Raw genomic sequence first — 13,422 nt, 5'->3', positions numbered from 1 at the left:
GTATTCCCCCCCTGTGTGTAGGGGGATGTGAAGGGTTACCTGCGTAGCTTCTGCACACACACACACACACACATAATAAACTAAATCCCTGTATTTCCCCCTGTGTGTAGGGTGATGTGAAGGGTTACCTGGGTAGCTGCTGCACACACACACACACACACACACACACACACACACACACACACACACACACACACACACACACAGAGACTAAATAAACTAAACCCCTGCGTTTCCCCCCTGTGTGTAGGGGGATGTGAAGGGTTACCTGCGTAGCTGTCGGAGCTCAGAAGCCCTGACACCTGAACCTCTCATCCTGCAGAGAATGGCCTGTGACATCGCCTCCGGACTCATGCACCTGCACAAACACAACTTCACTCACAGGTACACAGATAATTAACAAGCTGTAAAATAACACACACACACACGCACACACACACACACGCACGCACGCACGCACGCGCACACACACACACACACACACACACACAGGTACACAGATACTATATTCTATTAAAATACCCCATACACATTTCTTCGTGAGAGTATTGTGTGTATTTGTCATTGTTTTAGTAAAAAGTTAAAAAATATATATATAAAAAACACAAACATAAATTCACACACAGGTTCTCAGATAATTCATGCTATCAATTTATTAGAATATTTTTATTATTATGATATTTTTTCTTATATTAACTTATTAAAAAAAAAAAAAAAAAAAAAAAAAAAAAAAAAAGGTGGTAGGATGGCCTAGAGGAAAAGGTGGCCGACCAGTAACCATGAGGTCGCTGGTTCGATCCCCGGCACCGGACAGGAGGGTGTTAGTCGTAAAACTAGCAGAGGCTGGTATTGCGTCTACGGTGCCCACCATCTCTACCATTGTGTCCTTGAGCAAGACACTTAACCCCAAAACTGCTCCAGGGGCGCTGTACTGCGGCTGACCCTGCGCTCTGACCCCCTCCGAAGTGTGGTAACTTGAGAGGGGAGATGCGAAAAGACGAATTTCAATGTGCCTCGTGTACAACTGACAAATAAAGATAACTTAACTTAACTTAACTTAACTTATACATATTTACACAAGTTTATTTTACATATTTACATTAAACCTGATTTTAATTTTTAAACACAACAGGTACAGAGCTAATGTATGCTATTACAATACCACACAAACACAGGTAGCCACTGGCACCTTGAATGGCCGTGTGTCTGAAATGTGCTATACAAATAAACTTGCCTTGCCTTGCCTACTGCATGCTGTTAAAATAAAACACACAATTCTTAGTTAGAATATTGTGTGTATGTGTCATTGTTCACACTTCACACACAGGTACACAGATAATGTATTCTATTAAAATACCACATAGAGTATCTTGTGTGTGTCTCATTGATTTATTGTGAAAAAATTAAAGTTTTCTTTTTTCTTTTTACATATTTACATTAAACCTGATTTTATATGCTGATTTGAATGTTGAAAAACAACTTCACACACACAGGTACACAGATAATTTATTCTATTAAAATACCACACACACATTTCTTAGTTAGAGTGTTGTGTGTATGTGTCATTGATTAATTGTATAAAAAAAAAGTTTTAAAAAGTCGAAAAAAGTTAACCAATTTAAATAAAATGTAAACTCAAAAAAATAAAAGTATTATATAGTAATTATAAAATGTACAGTTTGCCTCTCGGTTGATAGATAGATAGATAGATAGATAGATAGATAGATAGATAGATAGATAGATAGATAGATAGATAGATAGATAGATAGATAGATAGATAGATAGATAGATAGATAGATAGATAGATAGATAGATAGATAGATAGATAGATAGATAGATAGATAGATAGATAGATAGATAGATGGATGGATGGATGGATGGATGGATGGATAGGTAGGTAGGTAGGTAGACAGACAGACAGACAGACAGACAGACAGACAGACAGACAGACAGACAGACAGACAGACAGACAGACAGACAGACAGATAGACAGACAGACAGACAGACAGACAGACATTATGGTTGCTTCCTGGAACAATATCCTGGTGCTGCCTGAGTTAACGCTACACACTCCAGCATCAGTGATTTTGTTGCAGGCGGTTTCTCTCCTCATCTCCACGGCAATAGTAAAACAAGAGACACTGAATATTTGGAGTGGTCTCTTCCAGTTTTTTCCAGAGCTGTTTATTCATTGACCCCCCCTTCAATGTCCTGTCCTTGTTTTTCTCTGTTTAAACAACTAATTCATAACGTAACAGCTTGTTTACTTTCTCAACAGCGACCTGGCTTTGAGAAACTGCCTGTTGAGCGCTAATGTCTCAGTCAAGATCGGAGACTATGGTCTGTCCCAAAACAAGTACAAGGTCTGTATGTGTGTCCACCAGGAGAATAAACACACACACACACACACACACACACACACACACACACACACACACACACACACACACACACAGGCAAATATGCAAAAACATAAACAGGAGTATCTGGTATGTAAATAGTGTATTAGAGATAGTTTGTTGATTGTAGACATCGTAATTTCACGTTACAGCCACCAGGGGGGAAATAGGCTAACAATGAGTGGATTAGAATTTTTTGTATTTTTTAGTCTGTGGCCCTAAAACTCATCTGTACTTTATTTAGTATGTAGTGTAGTGAAAAGAAAAATGTACGTGATTTGGAACGCAGGGTGTATATGAAAGTAGTCGTTAACAGTATTTTTCCCTTCCCTATATCAGGACGATTACTATGTGTCTGCAGATTTTACATATTATTTCATATACCAGAGCTTTTGAAAGTTATTTTTTTTTAGAATATTGAATTTAATAAGGAAAACAAATCTTGACCCTCCTGCCTATAGTTCATCGTTTTTGAAATGATAAATTCACTATGATAAAACATTTCATTTCATTTCATTTAATTTTTTATTTTATTTCAGACATATCAAAAACAATACAAAACTAAATGAAAAGCACAAAAATACAACAAACAAAATTTATGTTTAAAAGACTTCACAAAAAGAAAAAAAAAAAGAAAAAAAATTATCTGTATTGATGTGACATGCCCGAAAAAGGAGCAGGAAGAAGTATACACTTATTTAATCCTACCCCTTTTCCATAGTAAAAAAAATAAATAAAATATATATATATATACAAAAAATACATTTAACATTTATGATAATAAAATGATTGCTTATCATTGACGTATAAAATAATACATTTTAGAATAAGTATGTTGCTTCAAATTAATTTATTTAAAATAAAAAACAGTGACATTACCAGCTATTGTTGTTATTGTCTGCTAGTTAACAGTTTTTGCCATATCCCTCCCAATAGGACGATTACTACACACACACACACACACACACACACACATACACACACACACACACACACACACTCACACACACATACACACACACACACACACACGTTAACCATAGACTGTATATGAAATTAGTTGTTAACAGTATTTTTCCCTTCCCTGTATCAGGACGATTACTACACACACACACACACACACACACACACACACACACACACACACACACACACACACACACACACACACACACTGTATATGAAAGTGGTTGTTAACAGTATATTTTTCCCTTCCCCATATCAGGACGATTACTACGTGTCTTCAGACCAGAGCTTGGTGCCTCTACGATGGATCGCTCCGGAGCTCGTCGATGAAGTTCACGGAAATCTGCTGGTGGCCGACCAGACACAACAGAGCAACATGTGGTGAGATATGCACACACACACACACACACTCACACACACACACACACACAAACACACACACACACACGCACTAGAGAGTGACACAGGACTGGAATTTCCCTCATGTCATAGTCCCACTCCCCAAAAAAAAAAATTTGGTTAACCCACATCATGTACATGCACAAACGTCTATAGATTTTTTTCCCTCAATGTTAACAGAAATGTGATCTTTGGTACTTTTTGTGAACATATTAAATATAGGCCTAATTGTTATTCACAATTTTTTTTAAACACAAACACACAGACACACACATACAAGCACGCATACACACACACACACACACACACACACACACACACACACACACACAAACTATAACTTAAACTTATTACTATTTTACCCTATCCACCTACAGTGTCTTTCATGATATGTGAAATGAAAAAATGTCCTGACAATTCCCACAGAAAATGATGTGTTTCCAACCCATACAGAGAACAATCTATAGGTCTTTACATACACATACTCAATATATTTGTTACTAATAAAAATGCTATAAAAAAAACTATGAATTATTATTATTTTAATTTTTTTAACCTTTATTTCTATAGGTAAATCCCATTGAGTCCGAAGACTCTTTTGCAAGGGAGACCTGGTCCCATTTACACGTTACCATTCACACACCGATAGCATGCTAACTATCGACATTCACACGAGGCAACAACTATGACACAGGTGGCAGGGCGGGGATCGAACCTCCAACCCTTTGATCATCAGCTGACCCGCTCTACCACCTGAGCCGCAGTCGCCCCAATTATGTCTATGATCGATTATTATCAATGTTTATCACAATCTTCCCTGTTATTCTGTGTCTCAGGTCCCTTGGTGTGACTATCTGGGAGCTGTTTGAGTTGGGGAACCAGCCCTTCAGACACTATTCAGACAGACAGGTCCTGACCTACGCAGTGAGGGAGCAGCAACTCAGGCTCCACAAGCCCCTGCTCAAGGTGCCTCTGGCCGAGAGATGGTGAGACACGCAGACAGACGGACGGACGGACAGACAGACAGATGGATGGAGGGACAGACGGACAGACAGACAGACAGACACACACACACACACACACACACACACGCACACACAGATAGAAAGACGGACGGACAGACAGACGGACAGACACACAGACAGGCAGACACATATTTAGAAACATCTTTAAAATATTTAACATTGCTTCAGGAGAGGGACAAATATAGCAACACACAAAATTGAGAGCAACACAGTTAAATACCTTCCAGGATGAGTGGATTTTAATTTATTCTGCAGTTTTTTCTAGTTATTATGCCGATTCTGCTGGTTTAGCTTCCGCGTATTAAGGACATTTTCTTTCCTAAATTATGTTCCAACTTAATAAATTAAACATTTTTGTTGTTGTTCAACAAGACTTGGGCTCATTACATATGTATGTCGCACCAGTAATATTTGCTGGGATTGCATGTTCTTTTTTATCACTATGATAGGGGGAAAAAGCACATTAAGTAACATCCATATCAAAAATACAAGACAAAAAAAACATGCTGGAATTAGCAAAAATACTCACTTTCATCCGTAGTTTTCTAGGCAGTTGCCCAAGGTGAGGGAAGGTACTATAACTCATTATCTGTTGGACACCATTACCCTTTTTTTTTTGGAGTGGTCACAATGTTGTGTCACATGTCAAATTTGAGTAATATTTTATATACGAAAGTCAAATAAAAAAAAGTTAAATTTCTTTATGTTCATTGTGCCATATTGTTAAAAAAAAATATTAAACAAAAAAGTGATCCAAGTGTTTGGTCTGCCTTTAAGCCATTGTTTGAGATGTTTCTTCTCTTTCATATTTTCTGTGTATGTAATAACAGTTTATGTCCTTGTGTTTTGCCCTCCTTTAAGGTATGAGGTAATGCAGTTCTGTTGGCTTCAGCCCGACCAGCGGCCCAATGCAGAGGAGGTGCACCTGCTCCTCAGCTACCTGTGTGCCAAGGGAGCGAGCGAGGCAGAGGAAGACTTTGAGAGACGTTGGACTTCTCTGTGTCCAAACTCTGGATTCAACAGCCACCACCACCACCACGCTGCCCCTATGATGTCACATGAGCACGAATCCTCAAACTCCAACTCTTTCCCTCTTCTCGAGCAGTTTTCAGCTGTCGACGGCTACCAATCGGAATCCGGCGACGACATTTTAACCGTCACCGAAACTAGCCACGGGTTGAACTTTGAGTACAAGTGGGAGCAAGCCAGAGCGGATAGCCAGACATACAGAGATGCGTCAAGTACGTCGCTGGGTGGTGATCAAATCGACCACCATCATTGTCCGGAAGTTTTTTACCCACCGGGAGGCATCGTAGGAGGCTGCCCGATGGATAGCTTAAATCACGGAGGGGTTTCGCCAATTTACTACCAGCCGAAAAATCTCCACGCTCCAAGTATACTCCCGGTTCTAAGTGCACATAGTCCGTCTGTAAGCAGCGAATACTACATCCGAATCGAAGAGCCCGTTGACTGTAACATTGATTTGGACTATACCATGTGCTCCTACAGCCCAGATTATCAAGGCAGCAGTGGGAGTTTTCTGACCGGTAGCGCCGATTCGGGCGAGTGCATGGCGTGCCCGTCGCAACAAGCTAAAAATATCGCCCCATACTGGTCCGCCGATATCCATAAATCAGATTTGTACGATTCGAATGACTCCAGCCCGGCTATCTCACTGACAATGGAGCCTTTGTTAGGGCAAGTGTCCGATAATAGCCCTCTACAGCCCTGGGAATCAAGCCACTATGTGTCCTATAAAGACAGAGATGGCGGTTACTACTACGAACACTCGCCGACTTTGGGAATTGATCCATATTTGATTGGAGTGGGGGACGAACACGAACCCCCAATCGAAGAGCTACATCTCGGGGAAAGCTGGGGGTCGAGGAGTCTCCGTCAAGCCTTGGGTGAATTGGGGAACACCCCACCAGAACAGGCATACAGAGACACTTACATGGACACAATCGAAATCGAACCCTCCATTATAGGCAAGAACATGACAGGGGGCTACTACGATATGATGGGCTCGCTGAGGAAGACAATGCCAAGCCACACGAGAAGGCATAACACCAACACCGTCAGTGTCGACATTGAAACAGAGGGGGCGCTATACATAGGCCATAGGGACAGCGATTCGGAAGAAGAGGATATATTTGTAGAGAGACACAACTGCAATACTTGGCCTTCGAAACATCGCCACAGCAGCAGCAGTCAAAACAGACGGGCGAGCCACAGTTGCCGACAAGACGCCTATGTTGATTTCCACTACACAATGCCAAGTACAGATATTGAAGATTCGTGGCCGGACGAGCATAATTTCGCCTTCCATTCGTCTATACCCATTAAACCCATTGACTATCTGGAGCCACACCTAGTGAAAGATAACAGTGCCTGCCTTAATCTGAATAAACATCACACGACAATGGTGCCACCGGATAACTGCAATCCGTATATCTACCTTTGCCACGAGGGTGAGACACAAACGCCGGTGTTGTCCGTTGCCGACTGTTGCCACACGCACTTCGTAGACCCGCTTACAGGCTTGCTAGTCAGAAACAACAGTGTCAGTCAAGGCTACATTCACACCAGCTACATCACGGATAAAGTCATAGAAATCCCAAGCCATGAGGAGTTGATTAATCTTTCGCCTGCGCCGGGAGGGCCCATAGTCTCAAAACCCGCCTTGGTTAAAATCGAAGACAGTAGCATAGAGCAGTATGTTGATATTAATGTTGACGATACGATCTTCAAAGATAATAGGGAGGATGTACTCAAAGAAAATCCAATCATGCTTAACCCAACAGAGCCCAAAATAGAAGAGACAGTAACCCTTACAATGGCTCAAACAACTCCACCTCCAGATGACAACATGCACGTTATGGTGGCCCTTACGGACCAATCGCAGTCCGAGATTAGCCAAACTCTCGATAGCGGTGTGGATCGCGGAGGCTCCAGCAGCGTTAGCCTAGCCGACATTCTAGACTGCAGCGACGACGACGATGATGATGATGATGATGGCGAGGACGATGACATCACGGATGACATCACAGACGTCACTTCCGGAATCTTCGCGGACGATTCGAATTGCGATGTGTTGTTGATGTTGAACGCTGCCGTTGAATCGCCGGCATTCAAGAAGTCGCTGCAGAAGCAAGAAGTGGGAACTCCCGATTCGATGGACTCGATGGATTTGCTACAGTCCGCTACGGGGTCGTCTTGCGAAGGTTTGAGCCCGGCGATCTCCTCCTCACACATATCTTCAAGTTCGCCCAGAGCTATGGACAGCGGGTATGACACGGAAAACAACGAGAGTCCGGAGTTTGTGCCCAAAGAGCCTCAAGGTAAGCCGACTTCTACCACACAAGACACAACAAGCCTGGATGAGATGGAGGACAATGTCGAGGAGGCTAAAGTTGAGGGTGAAACGTTGTTGTTATTATCGGACGACCAAATCCTGCTGCCGCTCAGCGATAAGACTCCGTACAGAGACTCCGCCTACTTTTCAGACTACGAGAATGAGCGGCAGTCGAGGGATGAACCGGACGAGATTTCGGAGATGGTACAAGATGGAGAGAATGTTGAAAATGAACAGAAAGGCGAGAAAAGAAAGATTGAAGAGGAAGGAGAAGAATTAGAGGACAATGCAACAAACAAAGACATAAAACTTGAAGTTAAAGACACTTTCACAGAAGAAATAGAATCCTTATCTCCACCAGAAATGGCAGAATGCTTGACAGAAAGGTGTCTTCAAGATGAGGTATTAGGAGAACTTCTGGAGCAATCTGACACTGCCTCCATAGCAGAGGGTGCGCTCGACGAATGGCCATCCCAGGAAGAGAGCTCATCCCTGGGTGACTGGGCGGCGGAGGTGGTGGGTGCCATGGAAGAAGCCCTTGGTGCCCTGAAAGAAGAAGATTGTACCCCAACTATCAGGATAGACGAGGAAAAAAGTGAAGACACAAATGCCATGACGAAAAACTCCCTCCAAAGTTTAGATGGTACCTCTGAAATAGTCAAAAATCAAGATTCAACAGACTTAAAAGACACTGTTAAAGATCTAGAAACAACAGAAGAGCCAGCGATGATGATAGAGACATTTCAAGAAGAAAGGCATGGATCGGGGACATCTATCGAAATCCCGCACGCTCTACCTAAAGACGAGATAGCCTTACAGAAACACACAACAGCGAACCTAGGACGATTTATTTGTTCTAGCTCTCCGCCCTTGCTTGATAGAGATAGTCTCAGAAAGTCTTCAACTGGCGGGGAAGATGCCGACGAAGAGGATGGTGACACTGATAGCGAATCGGACGAAGAATTGAGATCGTACAGCGTTCAGGAAAACAGTGGCGGGGAGGAGAGTGAGGACGAGTGCTATCCGGTGCCCATTGTGGTCAGTGACAGCAGCGAAGCTCACAAACTCCGGAGTCTCCTCAAGATGCCGACGCTGCTCACCACGGAAACCATAGAAGAAGTCCTGGAAGGCAAGAAGAAGACCGTGTCCTTCTTTGATGATGTCACAGTCTATCTGTTCGATCAGGTGAGAAGTGGGCAGAGAAGTTGAGTTCAAATGTTTGCGTTCATCTATTTTGTATTCAAACCTACATTTATCAAGATTTTAAAAACAATTTATTCAAGGTAGCATGTGGCCTAGTCTTCATCACTCATACAGCTCTGGAAAAAATAAAAAGACCAGTCTGGATTTTTCTTCAATCTTCATCTCTACATTACGCTCTTTAATGACAATATGTCTGGGGGGAATTTGGTAGAAATGTTGTCAGTAGTTTATATTATAAAACCAAAATGTTCATTCTACTCAAACATATGCCTATACATAGTAAAACGAGAGACACTGAATATTTGGCCTATATGAAATCAAATTCTTCAAGTCCAAAGAGATTTTTTCAGCCTCTTATTTTCCAGCCTTTACATACATATCGTATTTTGTACAATATTAAATTGCTGCATTGCCATTCATCATGTTTGTAAATAAGTTTGCCTTAACAAGTGATTTTAAATGTTCTTTCTGCTTAACTGTGTCGTTAGGAAAGCCCAACCAAGGAGCTGTCTGAACACGGTTTCCCTTTAGCAGCGGAGGTCCAAAGTTCACAGAAGAAATCCCAAGAAAAGGTCAATGCCTCGGATGACTCTTCAGATGGGAACATCTCAGAGGAGAGTAAGTACAAGAATACTAGAAGTAATAATAATAATAATAATAATAATAATAATAATAATAATAATAATAATAATAATAATAATAATAATAATAATACTACTACTACCATTACTACTACTACTACTACTACTACTACTACTACTACTACTACTACTAATAATAATAATAATAATAATAATAATAATAATAATAATAATAATAATAATAATAATAATAATAATAATAATAATAATAATAATAATAATAATAATAATAATACATTTTTGAAGTTTTGGGCAATTTAGAGATTTTCATCGTCTTCTTTCATACTTGTTTAAATCAAAGGTCCAACATGTACATTTAGGTGTTTATTTGACTAAACCTTGTCTGTTTGTGTCTGTATATTTCTCCTATACAACCATCTTTAACGGACACTATCACAACATTTTTTTCAATACTCTGAACCAAAAATCTCAACTTCTAAAACACTTACATCAAATAAACTTTCCATTATCATTCTCGGCACTATATTCTGAAGGTTATTACAGAAGGATTTGTTCATATGTATTCTTAATTATTTGTAAATATATCAACAAATCTAATTTATGATACATGTTCTTCCTCAAATCTTGCAAATAATGCATTTCAAAGACCTGTACATAGTATTGTTTGATTTATGAAATAAAAAAAAAGATTCTATCCATTCTTAAATATGTATTTTTTTGGTCTTTTCTCAGGTGCAGGGTATGAATGGGAGGATGACTTCCCCTTGCTTCCTCTCCAAACATCTAAAGCTGTAACCGACTCCCCGCCGCCACCGCATCGCTCCGTTGCTAACCGTCCGGAACCCAAACCAGCCGCCAAGTTCTCACGTTTCACCGTCTCACCGTCCAACGTCTCTCGATTCTCCATCACTCACATCTCAGACTCTGATATGGAATCCTTAGGAGGTGGGTTTTTGAAAAGCTAAGCTTTCCTTATAAAATATATGAATGTACATTTTTCTTTACCAGAAATAATCGTAAGTTTTCTTACCATGAAATTTAACACAAACAAATTTAATATACATTTTTGCTTAAAAAGTAAAATAAGAAGTGTAAACCTTAACTCTTGAAACAACAATGTGGAATCCATAGGAGGTGGGTCTGTCACTACACGATCTGAGGAGCCTGCACGATATGAGGTGCGCGTGCGCAAAATGGCCGCCATCGTTGACAGCCCGCTTAGCTCAAAGTGTTTTGGAGAGCCACAGACTGCACTAAAAACAGACTGTAACTCGCTCAATTCTGAACCGATTTTCATGAAATTTAGTTTGTTATGAAGACAGAACAATTAATCATGCTACTGATTACGTGTTGGAATTAAATTCAGTTAAGGGGCCGCTGACCCACGGACTTTGTGTGTGTGTGTTTGTGCTCACGGGGAACTTTAGGAGGGGGCGGGGGTGAGGACGCTGACGTGCGTTGCCTAGGCGACTGCGGGCTTTCCAAGATGGCGGCCGTTCTGCGCATGCGGTCCTCATATCGTGCAGGCTCCTCAGATCGTGTAGTGACAGGGTCTTTGAAAAAGGATGGCATTTTATTTTATTTAATTACATACTATAATAAGTATTGTTTGGTTGAAATAACTTTATTTTTATTATATTTTTAACGTTATACAACAAAATTATTAAATATGGACATTTTATTATACGTCTTTTTTTTTTAAAGGATGAGATTTTTATTGTGTTTAATGACATACCTTAAACAAATTTTTTAAATATTATCAAATTTTTATAGTAAGTTTTTTTTTAAACGCTTGCACACATGCGTCCTTTTTTTTCAAGATAATTTTTGGGCATTTTTATGCTTCATTAGATGTGTAAGTAAAAGTGATTTAGTCATACAAAAGAAAATTATTCAGAAAGTAAATTATTCATTTTTTATTTTGCTATATATGATTAATATTTTCAATAATTTTTTTATTATTTGTCAAAGAAAAATCTATGTAAATTAGTTTAACTGTAAAATGTTAGAAATAATTAAATTAAAAATGTTTGAAGAAGAAATAAGCCTAAAATACTTGTTTTGTCTTTTTTGCAGGAAGCACAGAGGACATGGACAAAGAATAACGCGCTGTGGATATTTCCATGACAACGACTCGGCCTGCTAGCATGACTTTTAATTTATTTTTTAAACGTCAGGTTTTAGAAAAACACAAGACAGTGCCTCTTAAACGCCTGTGGACACTTTTAAAAAGGTCTTCTTACCCTTATGTAAGGATTGTAAGGCTGACCTAAAGCTGTTAGAGTATGATTAATATATATATATAAAATTTACAGAAAATTAATATATAAAATGTGTATTTATGAAAGCGGAGGGAAAACTTATAGGTTGAAATTCTGCATATTTTTTCCGGATCAACTATGAAAAAATTGGATGGTAAGACTTTTTTGGAAAGCATCACATTTGCCACATATTTTAAACTTCTTAGTTAAAGGTGCTCCGAGGAACTTCCAGTTTGTGTTAATTCTAGCGCCCCCCATTGGACTAAAAGCGGTAGTGTTTTTACCATGCCAGCTGTTATTCCTGGGTGAGCGTATACCCATGACAAAGACAATAAGAAAAATCTATATAAAAATAGCATTCTGGTCTTGTTTGCTGTTACATGTAATTAATGATCATCAGAGGGAAAAATTAGACAGTTTCAGAAATATATTTAAAAGTTCCTCGTAGCACCTTTAATGTTGAGTAGCATTCATGAGAGTGTGGAATCACCTGAATGGTTTTAACTGTTGAGAAATACACACAACTCAATATCAACTTTTAAACTTTTTTGGCTTCTGCACTTTGAAAGAGACCATACAGCTCCACAGACTTTGTACTTTTTAGAAAAACTGCTTTACTCGTCTTAAAGCTATAGTACGTAACTTTACGTCGCCCCCATGAGGAATTCTGAGTAATTACAACAACACCGTCTGCGCATCGCCATCTACATGAGGTAAAGCCTTCAGTGATGGCGCATGGATTTTATACCTTCTGCTGTACATCCAGGTTTTTTTCTTAGCAGTAGAATCAACAACTGAAACATTTCTTGGGCTCTTCTTGGGATTTTTCTGAGGTCCTGCACCAGTGTCTAGGTGGGGGGCGGGGGGGGGGGACACCAGTTTGTAAACGCTGCCATACTGAGAAATACAGAGAGAGTTTCGTGGAGCTGATAGGCTTAATCAACTTCGTGTCAACTCGTTTGGTGATGGCTTGAATAACCGACATTCATTTTTATATGAAAAAAGTTACGCACTATAGCTTTAATGTATATCAACGATAAATCTCCGAGGTATCACAAGTAATATATTGTTAATATTTGGGACTGGTTGGTATTGTGGAAGTAGCTGATCAAACCTGGACAACCTAATTTTTTCGACACTTTTTTTGTTTTTGTATCGGGACCACTACTGTAATATTTTGCATTAAAGTTATGGCTCATTCTCTCTACCAGC

The 13,422-nt window shown here is 39.8% G+C and overlaps 1 protein-coding gene across 1 annotated transcript in view; it reads left to right on the top strand.

Annotated features, from left to right (window-relative positions):
- The window catches only part of aatkb (apoptosis-associated tyrosine kinase b), a gene marked incomplete at its 5' end in the record, with an annotated part of 29,502 nt that extends 16,454 nt beyond the window's left edge, over positions 1–13,048 (top strand). Inside the window, 8 exons of the mRNA XM_080049570.1 lie at positions 251–384; positions 2,279–2,363; positions 3,625–3,746; positions 4,601–4,750; positions 5,651–9,329; positions 9,836–9,965; positions 10,682–10,894; positions 12,026–13,048. Coding sequence (XP_079905696.1) covers positions 251–384; positions 2,279–2,363; positions 3,625–3,746; positions 4,601–4,750; positions 5,651–9,329; positions 9,836–9,965; positions 10,682–10,894; positions 12,026–12,054 — 4,542 coding nt within the window. The 3' untranslated portion in view covers positions 12,055–13,048. The remainder of the gene's footprint in view (positions 1–250; positions 385–2,278; positions 2,364–3,624; positions 3,747–4,600; positions 4,751–5,650; positions 9,330–9,835; positions 9,966–10,681; positions 10,895–12,025) is intronic.
- Positions 13,049–13,422: the final 374 nt, after the last annotated feature.

Source organism: Ammodytes marinus (assembly GCF_949987685.1).
Source record: "Ammodytes marinus genome assembly, chromosome: 20".
Classification (NCBI taxonomy): domain Eukaryota; kingdom Metazoa; phylum Chordata; class Actinopteri; order Uranoscopiformes; family Ammodytidae; genus Ammodytes; species Ammodytes marinus.
Note: the sequence above shows the minus strand (reverse complement) of the source record. Positions and strands in the feature narration are given on the sequence as shown.